This window comes from Oncorhynchus mykiss, chromosome 19, assembly GCF_013265735.2.
Source record: "Oncorhynchus mykiss isolate Arlee chromosome 19, USDA_OmykA_1.1, whole genome shotgun sequence".
NCBI lineage: Eukaryota > Metazoa > Chordata > Actinopteri > Salmoniformes > Salmonidae > Oncorhynchus > Oncorhynchus mykiss.
In genome coordinates this window covers 36511280-36535416 of record NC_048583.1, presented here as the reverse complement: position 1 = coordinate 36535416, position 24137 = coordinate 36511280, and the positions used below count along the sequence as shown (strand labels likewise).

Genomic DNA, 24137 nt, shown 5'->3' with positions numbered 1-24137 from the left:
ATGTTTGGTTCTTTTGTAGAATTGTCCGTCTCTCTCTCTCTCTCTCTCTCTCTCTCTCTGTCTGTCTGTCGTGGTTAGAGGGGATAGTTCAGAGCGACATTAATTAATGTTGTAGAATTGATGTTTCGGCGGTTGTCGTTCTTCGTGTTCAATGATACCGAATTCCTAGCTGCAGACTAGTAATTAATATCAAAGACTTGTTCTTATTCTGTCGGTATCGATAGTCTAAGAGTTTAACCACGCGGTATGGTTAAAAGATTCAGCAATGGTCTGTAACCTTTGGCCTCTCGTAATGGAGAAAAACATGGTCTAGTGAGAACTTCTTAAAGTTGGGGTTTTATTCGGAATTGCAGGAAAGGGCCTGTCCAAGGATGCCCGACCCTAACTGGGCTCATGGGTGGTCCTCTGATTTAGTTAAACTCAAAAGGGAATTGGAATTTCCTTCATTAAACAGTCCAAAATCACATTAAACAATTTTACAAACAGTATCACCCTCATTCATCTTATACAATAATTAGATGTAAACCTCATATCGGAGGCTATTATATAAACAGCGTTATGGTAAAGTGGCCGCACCGTCTCCCTTGAGCTTCACCAAAATGTAACAAACGGACCAGTTCGTAGCTGGATTCTTCACCGATCTTATATACCTTCTCCGGAACATAAATGTTGTTCGGACCTCAAGTTCTGTGAGGTGGAAGAAATTCCTTTGTTCTCTATGAAACTTCACTCTGTCTCTATACTGTGTGGCCATGAGACAGGGTCTTCCCTAGGAATTTACGATCTCTCTGACCACAGCAACCTGGTTGTAAGAGACAGAGAGAGGGGGATGGTGCTCGCTGTACCCAAAGAGGGCTTGTAGTCCAGGATCCAGTTACAGAGGGAGGTGTTTAGTCTCAGGATCCTTAGCTTAGTGATGAGCTTTGTGGGCACTATGGTGTTGAACTCTGAAACAAGTAGGTATTACAGACTCGGTCAGGGAGAGGTTGAACATTTCAGTGAAGACACTTGCGAGTTGGTCCGCGCATACTTTGAGTACACATCCTGGTAATTCGTCTGGCCCTGCTGCTTTGTGAATGTTGACACAGTCATCCGGAACCGCTTGTGCTCTCATGCACGCTTCAGTGTTCCTTGCCTGGAAGCGAGCATAAAAGGAATGTAGCTCGTCTGGTAGGCTTGCGTCACCTCCTTTTCCGCGGCTGGGTATCCCTTTGAAGTCCGTAATAGTTTTCAAGCCCTGTCACATCCGACAAGCGCCAGAGCCGGTGTAGTAGGATTCAATCTTAGTTCTGTATTGACGCTTTTCCTGTTTGATGGGTTGCCTGAGGGCATGGCGGGATTTCTTATTAGCGTCCGGATTAGTGTCCTGCTCCGTGAAAGCGGCAGCTCTAGCCTTTAGCTCGGTGCGGATGTTGTCTGTAGTCCAAGGCCTCCGGATTGGGATATGTACAGTATGTACGGTCACTGTGAGGACGATGTTGTCGATGCACTTATTGATGAAGCCGGGGACTGAGGTGGTATACTCCTCAATGCCAGAACATATTCCAGTCTGTGCTAGCAAAACAGTCCTGTAGCTTAGCATCCGCGTCATCTGACCACTTCTGTACTGAGCGAGTCACTGGTGCTTCCTGCTTTGGGTTTTGCTTGTAAGCAGGAATCAGGAGGATAGAATTATGTTCAAATTTGCCAAATGGAGGGTGAGGGAAAGCTTTGTATGTGTCTCTGTGTGGAGTAAAGGTGGTCTACAGTGCACATGTGACATGCTGGTAGAAATGAGGTGAAACGGATTGAAGTTTGCCTGCATTAAAGTCCCCGGCCACTAGGAGCACTGCTTCTGGATGAGCATGTTTTTTTGCTTATACAGCTCATTGAGTGCGGTCTTAGAGCCACCATCAGTTTGTGATGGTAAATAGACGGCTACAAATAATAGAGATGAGAACTCGCTTGGTAGATTTTGATTTGATTTGGATCTATTTTAGTGCCCATTTGGACTAATCTTCCAAGAGTCCTTAAACATTAAAATACAATTTATAATTCAAACACACTTTCACATATAACACACTATTACAAACACACATAATATACTAGCATAATGACCCAATAAATACTCATGCTAAAAAAAATGGATTCTTCATCTACTATAGTCCCACAACATTTCTATATACTATATTTAAATTGTTTTAAAATAATAAATGTAATAATTAAATGTATATATTGAAAGGTTTCTAGTTTGCTCAGTTAATTTATTCAATTTCTTTATTGTTCTAAATCTAAATGTTATTTTGCCTATTTCTCTTTTCTGTCTGGATAACGCATAGATGGTGGACAATCTATTCCTAGTATTTACGGAATGTCTGTCTCTTACCAACTGAATACCGTTGTGAATAGAACTTGGCCGTTTTAAATGATGTATATTATAAAATAAAATAAGCATGTTTTTTGCAATTATCTTGTCCATTGATGACCAACCAAGAACACTGCGCATGACTGCACCAGAAGAACCATTTCTCCACCTTAAAACAATCCTTGCTGCTTTATTCTGTGCATTATGCAGCCTCCTAACTTCACTTGATGATGCATTTCCCCAGACCATCGAACAGTAGTTCACCTGACTCTCAATTAATGCTTGTGTTATTTGCTGAAGAATTTTTCCTGGTAAATATTTAGCTATCCTTCTGATTATGCATGCTGATATAATATATATATATTTTTTTACATAGATTCGTTATTTGAGACGTTCATGATAAGCAGTTGTCTAGCTGCACTCCCAATAGTTTGGTTTCTGCCACTTCTTCAATTTGTACTCCTCCCATACTTAATTGCTGTTTTGGCATTTTCCTAGTTGAACAGACCAACATAACTTTGGTTTTCTTGGTGTTTAAAACAAGTTTGTTTTGTCAAACCCACTTCCTGATATTCTCCAAATCTCCTTGTAAAGCCTGCTACCGATTGTCTTGCTGCATAAATTGTAGTATCATCTGCAAATATAGTAGCTTGAGTTTAAACCAAGGCATAGGGAAGGTCGTTGGTATATATTAAGTAAAGAAGTGGCCCAAGGCAGCTGCCCTGCGGTATTCCACAGTTTAACACATAAGGGGAAGAAAATGAACCATTGATATAGGTGGACTGTTTCCTGTCAGTTAGATATGACTGTACCCAATTCAATGCTACCTCCTTAAAACCATAATGCATTACATTTTGTCAAAATTATTCCATGATCCACTAAATCAAATGCTGCACTGAAATCTAAAAATAGTACACCTACAAATTTGCCATTATCCATAGCATTGAGCCACTGGTCAGTCAAGTCAACCAATGCAGTGGTAGTGGAATGGTTTTTGCGATAAGCATGCTGATTGGCTGTAATCAGATCATTCTTTTCCACGTACTCCCACATTTGTCTACTCACAATACCCTCCAATATCTTACTGAGTGTAGGGAGTAGACTAATTGGTCGACTATTGGCAGGAGTAATGGGTTCTTTGCAGTCTTTCGGAATAGGACACAGTTTCGCATGCTTCTATACATTTGCAAACATCCCCTTTTCCAGTGACCAATTAAATATGTATCTCAGTGAAAGTGCAATCTGGGGAGCAGCACAGCGAAGCAAAAAATTGTCCATAAGACCTTAACCTGTAGATTTACCATCAGGTAATGACTTCTGTGTTCCATAACTTTTTACAATCATTTTTACAATCAATAAAAGCATTGTTGTAAAATAACTTTTTTTTCTTTCGGTTCAATTTAACTGCATAATTACGTAATGTTCTATAATTCTGTTCATCAATTTCTAATTTTGACTTGGCTGCTAAGACTTTTGCCATATTTCTTTGAGAAAAAGCCTCACCCAGTTCATCATCAAACCATGGAGATGGACGGGCACCAACTGTACTCTTTCTTATAGGGGCATGATGGTCCATTACCTCCATGAGCAAATCAATAAAACATTCTGTAGCGTGATTTAAATCATCCTCTAGATAATCAGCTCCCAGGGTACAGCAGCCAAATAATTTAGAAATAACTCATGATTAAATGTTTTAACATTTATTTTGACTACAATCCTAGGGGGTTTCTTTGGAAAAATTGGTGTTCATGGTTATGGTCACAATATTATGGTCTGTCCAGCCCACTGGCATTGATCTGGCTTTTAAGCATTGCAATGGTATATTACAGAAAATCAGATCAATGCATGTGTCTGAACGATGACCCAACTTAATTGAAGATCTAGTAGTATCATTAACCATTTGTTTCAAACCACAGTTCTTAGCATATCTCATTAATTTTGTTCCATTCGAATTATTGTGATCCTTCCAATTTATATTAAAATCACCCAAGATAAATACATCTCTGTTGCTATTTGTGGCCTGGTCAAACCCAGTACATAAGTCATCCAGATAGGACACTGTAGAGCTAGGAGGTCTATAGACACATCCTACCAATACGGGTGCCTGGTGAGGCAGATGTACTTGAGCCCATAGTGCCTCTATTTGACCTACATTAAGGTCATCCCTCCTCTTAAAAGGTACAGTGGGGCAAAAAAGTATTTAGGCAGCCACCCATTGTGCCAGTTCCCCCACTTAAAAAGATGAGAGGCCTGTAATTTTCATCATAGGTACACTTCAACTATGACAGACAAAATGAGAAAAAAAATCCAGAAAATCACATTGTAGGATTTTTTATGAATTTATTTGCAAATTATGGTGGAAAATAAGTATTTGGTCACCTACAAACAAGCAAGATTTCTGGCTCTCACAGACCTGTAACTTCTTCTTTAAGGGGCTCCTCTGTCCTCCACTCGTTACCTGTATTAATGGCACCTGTTTGAACTTGTTATCAGTATAAAAGACACCTGTCCACAACCTCAAACAGTCACACTCCAAACTCCACTAGGCCAAGACCAAAGAGCTGTCAAAGGACACCAGAAACAAAATTGTAGACCTGCACCAGGCTGGGAAGACTGAATCTGCAATAGGTAAGCAGCTTGGTTTGAAGAAATCAACTGTGGGAGCAATTATTAGGAAATGGAAGACATACAAGACCACTGATAATCTGCCTCGATCTGGGGCTCCACGCAAGATCTCACCCCGTGGGGTCAAAATGATCACATGAACGGTGAGCAAAAATCCCAGAACCACACGGGGGGACCTAGTGAATGACCTGCAGAGAGCTGGGACCAAAGTAACAAAGCCTACCATCAGCAAGGGCATTGAAGATGAAACGTGGCTGGGTCTTTCAGCATGACAATGATCCCAAACACACCGCCCGGGCAACGAAGGAGTGGCTTTGTAAGACGCATTTCAAGGTCCTGGAGTGGCCTAGCCAGTCTCCAGATCTCAACACAATAGAACATCTTTGGAGGGAGTTGAAAGTCCGTGTTGCCCAGCAACAGCCCCAAAACATCACTGCTCTAGAGGAGATCTGCATGAAGGAATGGGCCAAAATACCAGCAACAGTGTGTGAAAACCTTGTGAAGACTTACAAGAAAACATTTGACCTCTGTCATTGCCAACAAAGGGTATATAACAAAGTATTGAGATAAACTTTTGTTATTGACCAAATACTTATTTTCCACCATAATTTGCAAATAAATTCATTAAAAATCCTACAATATGATTTTCTTCCCTCATTTTGTCTGTCATAGTTGAAGTGTACCTATGATGAAAATTACAGGCCTCTCTCATCTTTTTAAGTGGGAGAACGTGCACAATTGATGGCTGACTAAATACTTTTTTGCCCCACTGTATATAGTATACTGCCCAACCCTAGTAAATAATACTTTTTTAAAAATCTTACACTCGTACCGAAATATATCATATTTTGCATCATCTACAAAGTGTAAGAGTTTGTTTTGTAATATTTATGCCAGATGCTCATGTTAGACATATTTTCAGATTGTCACATAAAGTGTTAGCTTCTTGCCAGCTGAATGCTAGTGCTCTCAGAACCACATTGTGGAGTTGGTAAGATTATTTGAAGGGTGAGTGATTTTCAGAATGGCATTCTGTTTCATGTAAAGCTTCAGGGTTTTTTATTTTGTTTCATTTTTTAAATTGTAATTTATATTGTGATATGTCGCTTCCCCCAGAGCTCTATGGGTTAGATGAGGATCTATTGTTCCATGTGGGGTTAGCGTATCACGTGGACAGTGTGTTTGTAAGTATTCACATTGTTCTATGACAAAATGTATTTGTATTTTTCATGCAAGATATAATTTTGATAATGGACATCTTGTACTCAGACATTTGAACTGTTAGAAAGTCTATTCTAACTGTGAACATTGTGGTCTGTAATTTCTTCTGTTTTTTTTTAATAGAAAGCAGAGCCACCACCGTTTATGCATTTTACTTTGTACTTATTGTACTCAGATTGTTTTTATGCACTTTACTAAACAGAGTTACTTCACTTGATTGTGATTTAGACTGAACTTTACCTTATGGTGACTTCACCTTGTGGTGATTTCCCTCATACATTTTCCTATTTTAAATGTAATCTTCGACAGAATAAATAACCCCCAATAAATGTTTGTCCTGTGCTGGGTTTATGTTCGTAAGGCTACATAAACTATAAAAAACTATTTTGCACGCGGCTGAGGGGGTTATAAAATACTGCATGCGATATGAACCTCTTGCGATATGGATATTGCAAATGTAAATATTGTGGATTTCGATGTGAATTTGATTAATTGTGCAGCCCTAGTTGACCCACAGCTGGGGGATGAGGAGAATGGCTCTACCCAGTTTGTCAGCACAGACGAGCGTGAGGGGATGCCCAATGGGCTGAAAAGTGCTCCCTGGATTGATGAGAGTCTGTAGAGCTCTGGATAGATGGAGTCATAGGGTTCTGGATGGATGAGAGTCTGTAGAGCTCTGGATAGATGGAGTCATAGGGTTCTGGATGGATGAGAGTCTGTAGAGCTCTGGATAGATGGAGTCATAGGGTTCTGGATTGATGAGAGTCTGTAGAGCTCTGGATAGATCGAGTCATAGGGTTCTGGATGGATGAGAGTCTGTAGAGCTCTGGATAGATGGAGTCATAGGGTTCTGGATTGATGGAGTCTGTATCGCTCGGTGTGTTACATCTGTCACTTTGGCTGACTTTACAGGACCAACATAGTCTAGAGCACTTACATCCCGACATGGAACCACACATAATACATTAGCCCTGCATCACTGAGTGATCGATGGGAGGTCACAACTCAGTTTACACTAAATCAACGATGAGTAAATACTGTCCCTTTGGCTTAAATTCTGTAGGTTATGGTATTTATCATTTCATAATTGTGTCTATTCTAGACAGAATACATTATTATTGCTCTCAACTTAGCATTCAAGAGGTTATGATTGTCGCCTATTAATCCATGTTCTGTAATGCTTGAGGACGACTCTACTTTTGACCTAATGAAGTATGGCTTTTTCATTTGTAATTCAAATAGTATCAAAAAACAAAAAGGATGCATTGTTTGAGCACTTCTATCGAAGGTTATTTTACAATGAAAGTGGCAACTTTCAGTTACCTAACCTCACTGAACTTGAGCACTGACAAATACAGTACAGAAAAAAAAAAAAAAAACGTTGATTTACTGTATGCCTGAGACCTTTAGGCTGAGGAAGTCTTGTTGGGTAGTCAGCATCAAAACTGATCTCCCTGCAATGCATAATGCAAAATACCTGTTACAAGGACAATTAACATACATTCTTTGCTTGAAGCTTTACTGAAGAATTTTTCCAATATATTATGTACAATGTTATCTCTGTTCAAGGGTCCCATGCTTAGTCTATTCTCTCTACATAGTCTCTGTGGTAGACTACACCATATAAGTAAGTATTACAGTAACTTAACAGTATCTATGTGGCCTACACAACCCTCTCCCCAGCCACCATCAGCCACTATCTACTGCTGGACAAAATCCACAGCTAACCATGCAGACTGCATTAGAAAAGCTCAGCTTCTCTGGAACTTCTATTCTCTGTAGGAAAGAGACTTATGATGACATCAGTCATCTTTTGGAGACAAAGTGAGGGTAGAAGGTCCATTGGTTTTCAGCAGTGCTGGTACACTGAGATGGATGAACAAAAAAACACCCATGTTTTCTCATCGCAAAGTCAAGACTCCAAGGACTGCTGCTTGCACTTATGGCACACTATTACGGCGCCACTCAGAGCTCTGGAATTAGTTTCACCTCCATTAAAGGGGAGCTTCACACATTTTAACATATATACTTATTTTCACACTTTCTGTGATTATAGTTGATCACCAAAACCATTGTATTAATTATATATATCTAACCGATGTGAAACGCTTGAAACGCTATTAGGGCGCACCCCGCAAGCTAGCTAGCCATTTCACATCGCTTACACTCACTCCCCTTTTGACCTCCTCCTTTTCTGCAGCAACCAGTGATCCGGGTCAACAGCATCAATGTATCATCATTGCTTCTGTCCCTCTCCTCGCCCCTACCTGGGCTCAAACCAGGGACCCTCTGCACACATAGACAACAGCCACCCTCGAAGCATCGTTACCCATCACTCCACAAAAGCCACGGCCCTTACAGAGCAATGGGAACAACTACTTCAAGGTTTCAGAGCGAGTGATGTCCCCGATTGAAAAGCTATTAGCGCGCACCCCGCTAACTAGCTAGCCATTTCACATCTGTTACATATATATAGACACACATACATACACACACACACACATATATCTGTCATGTTCTGACCTTAGTTCCTTTGTTTTTGTCTGTGTTTTAGTATGGTCAGGGTGTGAGTTGGGGTGGGCAGTCTGTTTGTTTTTCTATGTGGGTTTTTGAGTTCGGCCTAGTATGGTTCTCAGAGGCAGCTGTCAATTGTTGTCCCTAATTGAGAATCATACTTAGGTAGCCTGGGTTTCACTTTTGGTTTGTGGGTGTTTGTTTCCGTGTGAGTGTTTGGGCCACACGGTACTGTTTCGTTTTGTTCACATCGTTTATTGTTTTGTTCCAGTGTTCAGTTTGTTTATTAAAAAGACATGAACACTTACCACGCTGCACCTTGGTCCTCCTCTCTATCTCCAGACGACATCCGTTACAAAATATATTAAAAAAAATATATAAAAAAATATATATATATATATATATATATATATATATATTTTTTTTTTATTTTTTTTATTTATTTATTTAAAAATATATATATTTTTTTGGGGGGGGTTCATTACAGGGAAAATTGGTTGACACATTTTGCAGAGTCATCACTTCCCATTGACTACAATATATTATAAAAATGTGTCTAAAGCACAGGAGGTTGGTGGCACCTTAATTTGGGATGATGGGCTTGTGCTAATGGCTGGAGCGGAATCAGTGGAATAGTGTCAAATACATCAAACATGTAGTTTGATGCCATTTCATTAGCTCCGTTCCAGACATTATTATGAGCTGTCTTCCCCTCAGCAGCCTCTGTGGTCTAAAGCATGTTAGAAAATGCTCCAAAATCCTCCAAACTAACTCATATTTAATCAGAATCCCATTCTGAATATTGTCTCTGGAAACATTTTTTTTTATTCCACTGTCACCATAAATTCACAACTGCATTTTGCTGTTGTTGTCGTAAACACCATCACTCTCATGAATTGTGAAAATTAGAATAATCTTTCAGAGTCAAGAGTACTACTGTATGCAGCTTTAACTAACTCACATGTTATGTATACAGTAGCAAAATGCCTGTGCTGTTCCATTGAACAGTGTCAATACCAGTTTAATTAAGTCAATCCGATACATCAACGGAATGGCCCATAACCTGTTAAACTCTGAGTGGTTGTTTTGGAAATCGAAATAAAATCTTACTGCTGGCAATGTCATAAGAATCTCCCTGATTGCTAAAGTCATTTTAAGATGTCAGGCTTGAAAATCCGTTCAGCCATTTTGGCACAGTGACTCACTACCCAAACTAGAGGCAACTGGTTTCAAGTGGCTACGAGACATCAAGTGATCTCCTACTGCTATCTAGTAGACAAAAACAATGCACAAACTCTGCACTTAAAAATGGCTGTGTTCTTATGGGATTTGTGCATGGTTAGAGCGCCACCATTAGGGAAAGGATCTTACTTTTTTTTTATCCTTTAGACATTCAAATCTCTTATTTAATTGGGAAATTAAAATTAAATACACCTAGCTATGTCTAATTGACCAATGAGTCATAATGACTCTTTGAGACAATGACAATTATACAATTATAGCTTATATTACTTAACAGATGTTTGGGCCTATCAGAGTAATTTTGTTCAGCTCACCGGTGTCCTTGGATTTTCTTTACCACTATTGTACCTAAATTCTATCCCACTTGGAAGAGTTGTTTTTATATCTAAGACAAATGTCGCTCCACCTGAGCAGGTGAATGAAAACCACCCTGATTAAATCTGAAAATGAGCAAGTGTCCCACATCATTTTAGTAGTTTAGTACACTTCGAATTAAGCACTTTGAATGGGTTCATATAAGATCATTAGGCTACAAAAACATTTCTATTGCCTGACCCCGCAACAACATTTTGGTGCAACCAAATCATAGGCTTGTGCCACCAGCTGAAAACATTAGGAAAAAGTTAGTATGGAGCCTGTGTGTACTGTCTCACATAGAATATAGAACATGTAAGTTACAGGATCTGTATGCTTTATAGTCACGAAATAGTCATGTTACTAAATGAAATATGCCAAGGTGTTAGAAGTGAAAGTAATCCAAAAGTAATTGAAATTACTACTTAATTTTTCATGTAACTAAAGCAGTAATGGACTACATTTTTCAGATATTACACCCAACCCTCCCCACATGTCAGTAGCAATATACAGGTAACTGACAAAATAAAGGAAACACTGACATAAAAAGTTTCTTAAATAGGGTGTTAGGCCAACACGAGCCAGAACAGACTGAATACACCATAGATTAAACAAGTGTCTGGAACTCTATTGGAGGGATCCGACACCATTCTTCCATGAGAAATTCCATAATTTTGTGTTTTGTTGATGGTGGTGAAAAATGCGGTCTCAGGCACCGCTCAATAATCTCCCATAAATGAGAATGGTGTTAGGTTGAGATCAAGTGACTGAGAAGGCTATGGCATATGGTTTACATCGTTTTCATGATCATCAAACCATTCAGTGACCACTCATGCCCTGTGGATGGAGGCATTGTCATCCTATGGGGGCAAAGCCATCCCACCTAGTACATTTGGTTCCTTGGAAGTTGTGGGAAAATTTGTTTTTGGTTTCACTTTGGTTGTGGGGAGAAAGCCATACATTTCCTGACTGGTAATACGGAATGTTTTTTTAAACGTTCTGAGAACAGAAGTGAACATTTTGCCTGTTCTGGGAACTTTTAATCCTTACTTTTCAGCGAGGTTCTGAGAACATTTTACTCTGTTTCATTTAAAGTTTTCCTGGGAGGTGTGATTAACACTGAGGATGAAATGTATAGGTTATTTGGAGTTTTTTTTTAAAACTTCCTTAAAATGTTCACTGAATGTTTCAATAGCACTGCAAACTTATTTTGGGTTGACTTTTTATAAAACTCCAAGCACAGATAGGACAGCTGGAAATTAATTTCCTTAGGCATTAATCATGCAAATATACAGTGCCTTGCGAAAGTATTCGGCCCCCTTGAACTTTGCGACCTTTTGCCACATTTCAGGCTTGAAACATAAAGATATAAACTGTATTTTTTTGTGAAGAATCAACAACAAGTGGGACACAATCATGAAGTGGAACGACATTTATTGGATATTTCAAACTTTTTTAACAAATCAAAAACTGAAAAATTGGGCGTGCAAAATTATTCAGCCCCTTTACTTTCAGTGCAGCAAACTCTCTCCAGAAGTTCAGTGAGGATCTCTGAATGATCCAATGTTGACCTAAATGTCCATAAAAAGTGTTGTTTAAAGTTTGCCACAAGCCACCTGGGAGACACACCAAACATGTGGAAGAAGGTGCTCTGGTCAGATGAAAGCAAAATTGAACTTTTTGGCAACAATGCAAAATTGTTTGTTTGGCGTAAAAGCAACACAGCTCATCACCCTGAACACACCATCCCCACTGTCAAACATGATGGTGACAGCATCATGGTTTGGGCCTGCTTTTCTTCAGCAGGGACAGGGAAGATGGTTCAAATTGATGGGAAGATGGATGGAGCCAAATACAGGACCATTCTGGAAGAAAACCTGATGGAGTCTGCAAAAGACCTGAGACTGGGACGGAGATTTGTCTTCCAACAAGACAATGATCCAAAACATAAAGCAAAATCTACAATGGAATGGTTCAAAAATAAACATATCCAGGTGTTAGAATGACCAAGTCAAAGTCCAGACCTGAATCCAATCGAGAATCTGTGGAAAGAACTGAAAACTGCTGTTCACAAATGCTCTCCATCCAACCTCACTGAGCTCGAGCTGTTTTGCAAGGAGGAATGGGAAAACATTTCAGTCTCTCGATGTGCAAAACTGATAGAGACATACCCCAAGCGACTTACATCTGTGATCGCAGCAAAAGGTGGCGCTACAAAGTATTAACTTAAGGGGGCTGAATAATTTTGCATGCCCAATTTTTCAGTTTTTGATTTATTAAAAAAGTTTGAAATATCCAATAAATGTCGTTCCACTTCATGATTGTGTCCCACTTGTTGTTGATTCTTCAAAAAAAAAGCCTGAAATGTGGCAAAAGGTCGCAAAGTTCAAGGGGGCCGAATACTTTCGCAAGGCACTGTATATATATATATATATATATATATATATATATATATATATATATATATATATATATATATATATATATATATATATATATTGTGACATGGCATCAGTGATATTCAAACCTATAATCTTCTGTTCTTTATCCATGGAATTAGTCCACTGCACCAACAGGATGGAGCTAGCATGCCGTGTTTTTTTACACATACAAAGCTGTTAGTGGGCACAGCCAACACACCTGAACACACTTAACAAGATAGAGGATAAAGTTTTGTTGACGCTGAACGAATATTTTCAAATTACATTCTTAGAACATTCTCTGAACGTTACTAAAGTGTTTGTGGTTTTTGATGGAGTTTTCTTAACATTCTCTGAACAATTTGAGAACATGTCTTTAAATAGAACCACGAAGGAAATGGTATGCTGAAGTACTGACATTCCCAGAGAGGAACATTGTTTCTTAACATTCTTTGAACTATTCCCAATGTCAAACCAGTAGAAGAAGATTTCTAGAACACTACCAAAATTTAAATGTAACCATGTTTGACATTTTTGAAAAAGTTCTGTTAATGTAATGAAATGCCAAGAAAATAATGTTTTGTCAAGTTCCTTAAATGTGCTGAGAATGTTCCAAAGTCAAGCAACTATCCTACACCATTCCCAAAAAGTTTTGGGAAGGTTGTATGCAAAATTACCATAGGACAATCACGCTCTGACCAACCTCTAAAAAACATATGGTTCTCAGAACGTTATGTGCTAGCTGGGATGGTAGTCAAAATAATGGCATGCCCAGCATTTTTATACATGAAGATAAGCATAATGGAATGTTAGTTGCTTAATTAACTCTGGAACAACACCTGTGTTGAAGCATTTGCTTTCAATATACTTTGTATCCTTCATTGACTAAAGTTTTTCCATCATTTTGTCATTTACCTGTAGTTGACAACATGCAAATACAGGTAGGCAGCCTACCCTTGTAATGGTCAATTTAACATGCGGTAAATTGAAACCGACATAAACAAGGATTTTCAACATGTATTCTAATAGGGGAGTATCTGTCAGAAGAACTAGCGTAATGTCCAAAAACCTTAGTATTTTAGAGATACTGTATAGCTTGCTCAAAAAGAGTGACATATCTATCCATCTTACCCTAACAGCTCTACAGATACATAAAATAGCCATAAAATAGCCTATAATTTGCAGAAAATCACGTCAATGTCTACAGTGTCCACCACACACCACTAAAAACAACAATGCCACGCCCTCACATTTTAGAAAATAAAGTTAAGTCAGGGTTCGCTTTGTAACCACTTGTTTGCTAAATAAACCACTTATTAACACAAACACAGCGCGTATTCTTACCTGTGCAGCTATAAATGAGAGATCCATACTGTTGCCCTAGTCAAGACAACCAACCTACGCACCCAAAAATAAAAATTGTAGTTTATTTTATTCCCCAAAACAGCATTGGTCTACTTGTGACAAGCAGTCTTCAGGTTCAGTCTAATTTAATGTGAAAAACATGTCGAGCAATTACATACAAACGGCAATTTTGTAACGAGAGGTTGAGTAGTCTTCAGGTCCACATCTGCGCGAGCATAGAGCGGGAGAATGCGATGTGAGCGTGGGAGACGAGAGAAGAAGCGGGCACGGTGAATGATGCTCTGTGTACTGTGTTCTCGAAGTCACATTATGGATGGAGGCGGGTGAACAACAAGCTCTCTATCCCTCTCTCTTTCTCTATTAGACTCCTACTTTTACCCAGTTAGAATCGAGTACCCTACTTCTTGCTTGAAAAATAATGTTAAACTGTCCTTCATGTCGGAATAGCCTAATTCTCAAATGTATGTTCCCCATGTGGGTCCTGGCAGACGTTTTACAGTGACAGACTAGGCTACCAAAGATAAGGACAGGTAATCAAGGAGCATGACTTGAATTTTATTTGTCAATATTCCCATGCTGTTCAAATTACATTGATACAGAGAAGACCTGGCCTATACTCTCTGCCTACATGCTTGAGTCAAATGTAGACCACACAAACTTGGACAGTAGTTATTGTCACATTGATATTCATAAGAGCCTCCCCTGTATCTCCAAACAGTGACAGTGGAGGCTCCTGAGAGGAGGAAGGGGAGGACCATCCACCTCAGTTAATTTAATAAAAAGTGAAACATTAAAAAAGTGATCCTTTTTAGATTAAACAATACTAAATATATTCACGACACCAAATCATTTATTAAAACACTGTTTCAATTGCAAACTCTAACCCGGACGACGCTGGGCCATTGTGCGCTGCCCTATGGGTACACTGACTTCAGTACAAAACCTAGGAGGCTCATGATTTTCACCCCCTTCCATAGACTTACACAGTAATTATGACAACTTCCTGAGGACGTCCTCCAACCTATCAGAGCGCTTGCAGCATGAATTGACATGTTGTTCACCCAATCAAAGAATCAGAGAATTAATCTAGACTGAAAGCATAATCTAGCTAGCTAGAACTGCAGTGCATATAATGTGGTGAGTAGTTGACTCAAAATGAGAGAAAGACAATAGTTGAACAGTTTTGAAAAACAAATATTTACCCTATTCAAACACCCGGCTCAAACAGAGAGGGATGCTATGTTAGCTAGCTGGCTATAGTTATCCAACACTGGAACTCTTCCAAGTCAAGGTACGGTTTTGGTTTTTATTCATTTATTGCCACTGGAGCCCACTGGTGTAGCTGCTAAACTGCTTTATGACTGTACACTGTACTGCATGATTGTAGTTGGATACTTACGTGTTAGTTCTAGTATGTTGACTATGAAGTGACAACGATGTAGGCTGTGTGTAGTGGTTAGCGGTCATGATATGAAGGTTTGGCTCTGAAAGGTTTTTGCGCCTGGTCACAGAAAGCTGATGTGTTTTGCACTGAAATAAATCCACAAGGGAAGGGAATAGGTGAAATGACGAAACCAGCATAGACATACCTAAATTTGTCCAATAGAAACTCTCATTTGCAACTGTTGGACTAATGATTACACCTAGATCAGCTAGATGCAGGCAAGAGTATGCAAGGCGGTATTGAATGTGTCTGTTACCTTGATTACTCAAAATTCTTTCATTCATAGGCTAGGTTGTAGCAATCTCATGATTTGAATATGATGTAAATGCCTAAACCTATCGCTGTTCCATTGAGCTGGGTGAATGGAATATGAATGACAGTCATCCAATATTCTGTAATAGAAATAAGGCCATGCTCCCTCAAAAAAATAATCCTCCCTCCCATGTTTTGAAACCTCAAGCATTCTTTGGCCTATTACTTTCAATGGAGAGGAGGGAGGGATACCTTTTGAAGGCAGTAAATTAAAGGTAGGAAGATAAATTATGTTAAAGGAGGGAGATGAAAGTGAGGGAATGGACCTGCTGGGGACCTTTATGGCCTTGATTCTATCTTACAATGTGTTTTTGATCATTTTAGTTGAGTTTTTCCATGGAGGAGATGAGGCAGACATACCGGATCAGAAGTTAGGTTCCTTCTCAGTCTCTTTGTTTCTCTTTTTGCTGAGCACACATCCAATCTCTCAGTGAGTGAGTGGGATTTAGCTTCCGTTCAGCTCTCACAGAAGAACTCAGACCCAGCTGTTGATTAGACTTTTTACTCATACGTTCTGGTCCCAGTTGTTGTTTTGAATGTACAGTTTGGTTTGAAAATTCAGACAGGTCACCCGTTATAAAACTCCGTATTTGATGTCCATCCATGTCTGAGGACACCGAGAGATTACATGGAAATCTGCCAGTAGGGGCAGCAGTGAGCTCTGTTATCTTCAAGAAGGTAAGCATCTGCCTTTGATTCCAAAGGATGCAAGTTTGAATCCAGCGATAGAAAGCTTTTCATATTTTTGTTTTAAGCCTATCCCAAACCTTAAAAATGCTGAGTTAATCCCTAAACTAAACCTTAAACACTTCAAAATTTGACGTTTGGAACAACTTTGAAATGTGATGTTTGAGAAACATGGATGAACTCTGACGCAAGACTGTGAGAGCTGGTTGCGAAAATGACCACACCAGGAGTTTCAGGCGTAACATGAACCACAGACATCCTGTTGTAGGGAGGATAAACACTTTTAGTAACCCACTCTTGTGCAGGCGGTACTGCACTGAAGATGTTCATATCTGACCTACAGAGGTCAAAGCTGGGGTTATTATAGACAAGCTGTAAGTTATTACTGTCAGCATCTCATAGAATACTGAAAACAATGGGTGGTAATCTGCCCTAACTCAAAAAAGAAAGAGATATATAACACCAAAATAATGTAAGATAGACTAGACTACTTAACAAACGGCATCAACCCATGTTGTTCCAGCTTGAGCATTTTAATGAGCTGGGATGCCACCTGATAAACATTTATGAATGCCTGCTGCCTGTGGCTGACTGATTCTGTTATTGCTGTCACAGAGCAGCGATAAGAGATCCAGTGCACAGCCATTATTTTTATATACGTGTGTCTGTCTCTCTCTCTCTCTCTCAGAGTGAGGTCACACTCTCTGAGCACTACTAAACATCCTCGATCTTGGGGGACATTTGTTGTGCCTTAATTTGACTGATGTAGCTCTGTGGGTAGGAACCATATGAATAGCATTAGTATCGAAATTGAAGACTAATTAATCAAAATGCAATATGAAGCAGCCAGACAGGAATGTTGGACCAAAACCTTGAGGGAGATGAGGTTTTATGGGAACACACAGCCACCTTGGCTTAGTATTTGACAAAGCAGATGGAGGGATTGGAAAATGTATGGTCCTCTTGCCACATGCATACAAACCTAGATACACAGTACCTGGATACAGACATAGACACACGTACTGGTGCACAAAAACATACATCACTGCTTTTGGCCCTTGCCTACTCTCTCTTTGTTTGCTTCATGTCAATTGATGCATACCCAAAGAGGTAAATAATTCATTATTAATGCTCAGCTGAATATATTGAAATGAATCATGTATGTGTTTGTCCATGAGAAACCTAGCGGGATTTAGTTCTACACAACATTCATAACATTTTGTAGTCAAGAGACCTCTTTCAAGTTCACATATAGTAATTTTTTACCCAGAAACACAGTTTGGCTTCAATTGTTGAAGCTGCAGATAATGTCTACTGTATGAAATGACTGTATATTGAAGCTTAATATCTAAAGACGCATGTTATGAATTCATGTAAGCTACATAGGGCTTGTTAAAAGCTTTGATGTAGTCTTTGGCACAAGGCTTAGCAGTTATGAAAGCACATCATACTGTACATCAACTCCGTTGGAATGCAAAGTAGATCTGCTGAAAATGTTTTGCAGTAATTGATGTGCATTTTAATAAAACACTACAAGCATTTTCAGCAACTCCTCAACTCCCTTAGGGACTTTATTTGAATTATTTACCACAACACCTACTATACAGTCCAAGGACAGCTTAAGAAGTTAAACAGTGAGCACAATAGCATACTCTGTAAGACAATATATGGAGTCACTTACATTAAGAAGACACACACCTTAAAATATAAATAATGAGTGTGTTTATTTGTTTTGTATAGCGGATGTGTGTACATCTGTGTGAGTATATCTAATGTTTTCTCAGTACTGTATATAGAACATGTCATTGGCTATGGAATAACCAACCTGGCTACCAAGCTGAAATGCACACGTTTTCATATGTGTTTACCCTTCCCTGTGTATGTATATGCTAACATACTGAATACATTTTAAAATGATATATTATCTGAAGAGTATCTTTGAATTCTTTCAAAGATCAAAATGGTTAAACAAGCTCTTGTTGAAGATTTGATGTTCAGAGGTTTTTTTGGTCACGTCTTTGAAGTTACAGTGTGACCCATCAAGCCATTGCATATGTAACAACATTCCTTGGAATTGCATGTCTAACCTTTTCCAACCCTATACCCTTCGTGACAACATATTAATGTATTTCCTCTTAGGGAGGAAACATCTTTGCAAATTATATTCCATTTGAATTGTGTGAATGAGAATAGCACTGCAGTGTGTTTGGCCCGGTAAGAGGAACAATCTAATCCTTTACTATTTCCTATTGAAAACAAAATATGAATATTTAAAAGTTATCATAGAAGTGATCTACCATCACTTGTAGGTTTGAATCTGCTATGGTGTATTCCCTCATGTTTTGACAAGGGACAGTAATAGCATGACAAATTATTTGCCCTTTAGGTTTCGCCATTAAGTGCCACAAATGATCTTAAGTTATACCACTGCTGTTGCCTCAGGTCAGGGCTAACCTATCTGTTTCTTCTTTTCTCTCAAATGACCTGAAGGGATTAGCTGCACTCTCTTAATCAGTTTGACAATACACTTACTAAAGTAAGCTCCCAAGCCATGAGTATGTGAAAGAAAAATAAGCATTTTTCATGTAAAAAAAAAAAAAAAAAGATCCAACCTGTCTTTGCACAAAGAACAAGTAAAGTGTAGTACGACAATTACATTATGAAGTCAGTTCATTCCAAGCCTCTCACCTGACTAATTTATGGGTTAATTGGGATGCCTTATTGGATTAATATTTAATGGAAGCCTGTTTATATTAATTTCCTCCTCAATGTAAAATAATAATGTATGTCAAATAGAATAGTTTTTAATGTACAGCTTGTTGAATATATATGTATTGGAAGGTTTATTGAATAGCTTTAGGATATTTTCTATAATGACATCATCTGAATGAGCATTTGTAATACTGTCAGTCCTCCATCATATAGGGACCAAACCTTTCAGACAAAGCAGGTAGACCACTGTTGGGGACTAGGAGTGAACAGCTAATGTTGTTCTGTATTGATATTGCATCAAGTGTCATCAATGTTTCAGCCTCAGACAACCCGTTGCACTTAATATATCTGAGTACTGCTACTTAAAATTAATTTGTTGTCATTACTCAAACCGATGGAGTCACTGTGACCCTGTAGGTGGTCCAGCTTTGAGTTGTATCAGCTTTAAAGTTTTGAGTAATGCCCCCACTAAGCCACACCTCCAAATATAATTTCCCAGTGTGCCTTGCCTTTGAGTGAATTGTAGCGTTACCACCCATGACTGTATTTGTTGGTGATGGAGACATTCACCAATGAGTTCCTTGGTGATTATTATCATTATAATATAATTTTAAACTCTTTATGACAATACATGACATATCTCATGAGGCATGATAATTTTGCAACCCTTCCTTAAAGTAATTATGCTGGCTTGCAAAGTGATACGTAATTCCTATTGGAATCCAGACAGAGTTAGGAGATCCAACAGTTAGAATGTTTTATTCACCTGTAACCTGTATTCATAATGACTGCCAGGGTTAGGAACAGAACCTAAGCCATTTAAACTGAAACAACCATTTCAGTAACAGGTGCATAAAATCTAACAAAATTATTGGATTTGTTTAGAAATATGTATGTTATTTATCTTTGTGTAGCATAATATTAAATAATCAGTCACTCATTTTACATGCAAAAACAGAGATATTAAAAACAACTTGAATTTGTTTTAACCTGCAGTAGAGCATGCTGGGTAAAAAGTTAATTTGTTATCATAACTTAAATTGTTTTAGTTGATTTGACTTCTAATTTAGTTTTGAGTTGGTACCACAAACATGTTGAAGTAATAGGGACTTTTCATTGACTTTGAGTTCAACTTACTATAATTTTTTTAGTTAGAAATGCCTTGGGGTTTACATATAGGCTAGTCAAGGTAACTTGCATTTCGTTAATTGTGTTTGTTTAGCATGCAACAGTCACTTTGAAACGTCCCTTAAAGTCCCCATAAACACTGGGAAAGCTGATAAAAGTCACAATACCTCACTTTATCATACCTCTATCCACAGCAATGGTCACTAGAGAGATGCAGTGAGCTGATCCCCAGAGTAGCAGCTTGTCCCCTGTGTTTAAATAAAAAGTCTATTCATCTGTCCAAAAGACAAATCAACAGGAATTCAGCAAAAAATTCAAACAATTTAGGAAATCTGTTCCCAATTATTCCTACAAATAAAAGGGTGATCGTGTCTCAAGGTACAGTATGAAATTATTGTTATTTTCAAATCCCTGCTATAGATGTTCTGTACGCCACATGATGAAAGACCACTTTGGCTGGAGTGTAGCTGCCATGAAGCATAAGCAGGCCTGTCTGTAACATGTACCTGCCAAAATGTATCCACATCCCATCTTCAAGATGGGACGTGGTGGCAGGTAGCCTAGTGGTTAGAGCGTTGGACTGGTAACCAAGAGGTTGCAAGATCAAATCCCTGAGCGGACAAGGTAGAAATCTGTTGTTCTGTTGTTCAGACAAGGCAGTTAATCCACTGTTCCTAAGCTGTCATTGAAAATAAGAATTTGTTCTTAACTGAGTTGCCTAGTTAAAAAAATAAGTCATTACTGCCACAAATGCATGCTCTGTGTGCAAAACATGGCACATTTTACACCATGACATTAAGTTATGACTGCATGGATACAAAGCAGAATGTCACAGGACAAGCATCCTGGAGGTGGATATGACCGGTGAAGCGCCCTTCTCAAGGAAATGGCCTTTTCCTGGTGTTCTTGTAGCTCTGCTTTTGAAGTTTTCAGGGGTTTGTCAATACCACTGAATCAGCAAAATCATAGAGGTTCATAAAAGGATGCAATCATCTAATAACCTTTATCTAATGCTTGTGTGATCACAACTTTTTGCAGTTAGTGTCAAATGTAACTGCTTGCAGTAACTGATGTCAAACTGCTGTGATGATATCAGTGAGAGTAGGTTATCTGCTTTTGGCCTCTGTTAACCTCACATAGACAGTAGAAAATCAAGGTTTCAATCACGAAGCCTCTGGCTCAAACAGCAGAGATTACATGGGTTTGTATGGGAGGGAGGAGAGGATGTACTCAGGCACCTGATGGCAAGGGAATGAGGGGGCTGAGGCTCACTCTACTTTTCTCACTAGATTTCCCCATGGACCCCCTCACCTGTTTTTTTTATATTCAGGCATCAGGCCATTTCTTCTTCTTCTTCTTCTTCTTCACACTGCTTTTGTTTCCACACCAGCGAAAGGACAGTTGGAAAATGGAAGCACCACATTGGTAAACCTGAACATTTGTTCATTTTAGCCTGCAGCACACACCTGGACTTAATTTACATTTGGCTGCATTAGGAATGACTTTGCAGCAGGGCTAAGTAATTGCATTAGCGAGAAATACTTTTTAGATTGTGTGCCACAGACAACACATCGACCTCCAACGAACACATGCAGAGAATCTAGGCACTTAAAAATTAGGCAACCACCTTAGCCAGAGACGGATTTAAAGTAAACAATTTTTAGTGGAACCACTAACCTTTGATGACGATGTATTAATGTACATGTTCACCAAGCAGCCCCAACCCCTAAAAGAGAGACTTAAAATAAATTGCAGTACGACAGGGTCATATTTCATATACCTTTTGAAAGCTGCTAAACTGCACCGTTTTTATTTATTTATTTCTGGGCATTAATGGCTCCCCAAAGGCAAGTCCTCCACGCCAGGATATCTGGATACTGGATAGTGTTTGCTACAGTATAATGTGTACATTTTAGTAATATTTCTTAGTAGTAAGGCAGGGCAGAGGACAGAATTTAGCCTGTAAATAAGACTGCTGTAGAGTCCGGGGGACACATTAACCATTTATCAACAGGCACAGAGGTCACAATGACAGCTGAAGCATAACCTTTGATGTGTTTGGATTGCATCCAATTACACCTCATCGCCACTGTCTTGTCATCCAGCCACATCTGAGTGCTAATGTGATTCATCACAGCAGACCGCCAGTGAGTGTTTTTCTTAGCGACAACGCCAACCCTTGAATGAATTATGTGAAAACCCTGTTGATGATGTTCAGATGAACGGGAGGAGAGAGAGACCAATAATGGGCTTGTGTCAGGATCTTCATCTCATCTGCATGCAAATGTATTCAAGTTGAGCTTCTAATTTATTCATCCAAATGCAACTTAATCTATTTATCCCTCATCTTTTCCTATCAATATAATTCTCAGACGAGGTTGGAGTAACACACAGGAATGTCCACTTTACCAAGATGATAAGTTTGTGTTGAGGTTCTTCCCCAGAAGAGGAAAACAAGGAAACAACAAGGGGATCTCTTTTTTTTTTTTTTTTTAGCAATGCAAGGATAAGTAGCAGTGTGGTTGAGTATAGGGCTGTGTAATTGCTTCATATTTAATATAATGAACATGAGGCAGGGTGGGTGAGAGCCTCCCACAGATGAGGGGTGCGGATGCATTCCACGTGCTGCTTACTACTCCTGCTTTTATCTTCATTGGGCTGTCTCCGGTATGCACTTCTCCTGTTTGCTGCACTGGTGCATAAAACGGGTTACCAAATGAGTGTGGCCAAGCACTCTCTGCAAACGTACATGAACTAGGCCAAATACAGCACCTCGGAAACAATCCCTGTCACATTTGTGGTCGCCAGGGGGCAAAACCGATGCATGTAAGATTGATCCTACAAATTGTCAACTGGGCCAAAAGTTCTCTCAATGTCAATTGAAGTAGTGAAAGTGTTATAACCTTAAAATAAGCAAAAATGTTGAGCTATTTTTGTCACAATTTTGTGTTCCTGTCTCATACGGTATTTTGTGTATTCAGTACGTTGTTGGCAGGATTTATGCTTCAAAGTGAAATATTGATTTTGGGTTGTTCTTATCAAGGGGATGCTGGATGGAGCCAGTGATTCGATCTGTGTGTGTGGTGCAGTTTTTTGGGGAGCCTAATTTGGTTGGCCAGATAAATGGTAAGTGGTCTCTAAAAGGCTGTCAGTGTTAATTAAAAGATGCGCTCTGAAAAGGTCACCAACCCCCCCCCTTTCCCCTCCCCACCGCCTCCAGCAACACATGGGGACAGAGGCTGCCTTCCAAATGGCGCCATATTCACTATATAGTGTACTACTTTTGACCAGGGCCAATAGGGCTTTGGTCAAAATAAGTGCACTGAATAGGAAATCTGGTGCGATTTGATATGTATACAGAGACACAGTGAGAGAGAAACATGGGGGCCAATGCCACCCACTGCAGTAAACCTACTCCGCTATCATGCCATGCACTGACATTTCAAATAATGTTGTGTCTGTAGATGAGATGGACACCTTGCCCTTACAGTACCAGCACTCATGAGAAGAGGAACTTTGTTCAAGTGCTGGTTATTCTTACTGCACAGCACAATGTGGGGTATACAGTATCTATTGCATTCTATCAGATTTTATGAAGTGTAACTTAAAAGAGGTAACCTTGTTAATCCAGTGTGTGTTAGCTGCCATAAATTAATCTAGCATTGTGGTGATTTCTCTATAATGTATCAACAAGAATCTTATTCTTTTTTTGAGGTCACATTCTAATCAGAGTGAGTCATTCAACTTTAGTTTTCTGATGTGCTTATAC

At 39.1% G+C, this 24137-nt stretch overlaps 1 protein-coding gene across 1 annotated transcript in view; it reads right to left on the bottom strand.

The window, feature by feature from the left end:
• Positions 1–14355, bottom strand: part of LOC110497748 (uncharacterized protein C14orf132-like) — a 42220-nt gene extending 27865 nt beyond the window's left edge. The window contains exon 1 of the mRNA XM_021574079.2: positions 14065–14355. Within this exon, the coding sequence (XP_021429754.1) occupies positions 14065–14091 (27 nt within the window). The 5' untranslated portion in view covers positions 14092–14355. The remainder of the gene's footprint in view (positions 1–14064) is intronic.
• Between the last annotated feature and the right edge of the window lie 9782 nt (positions 14356–24137).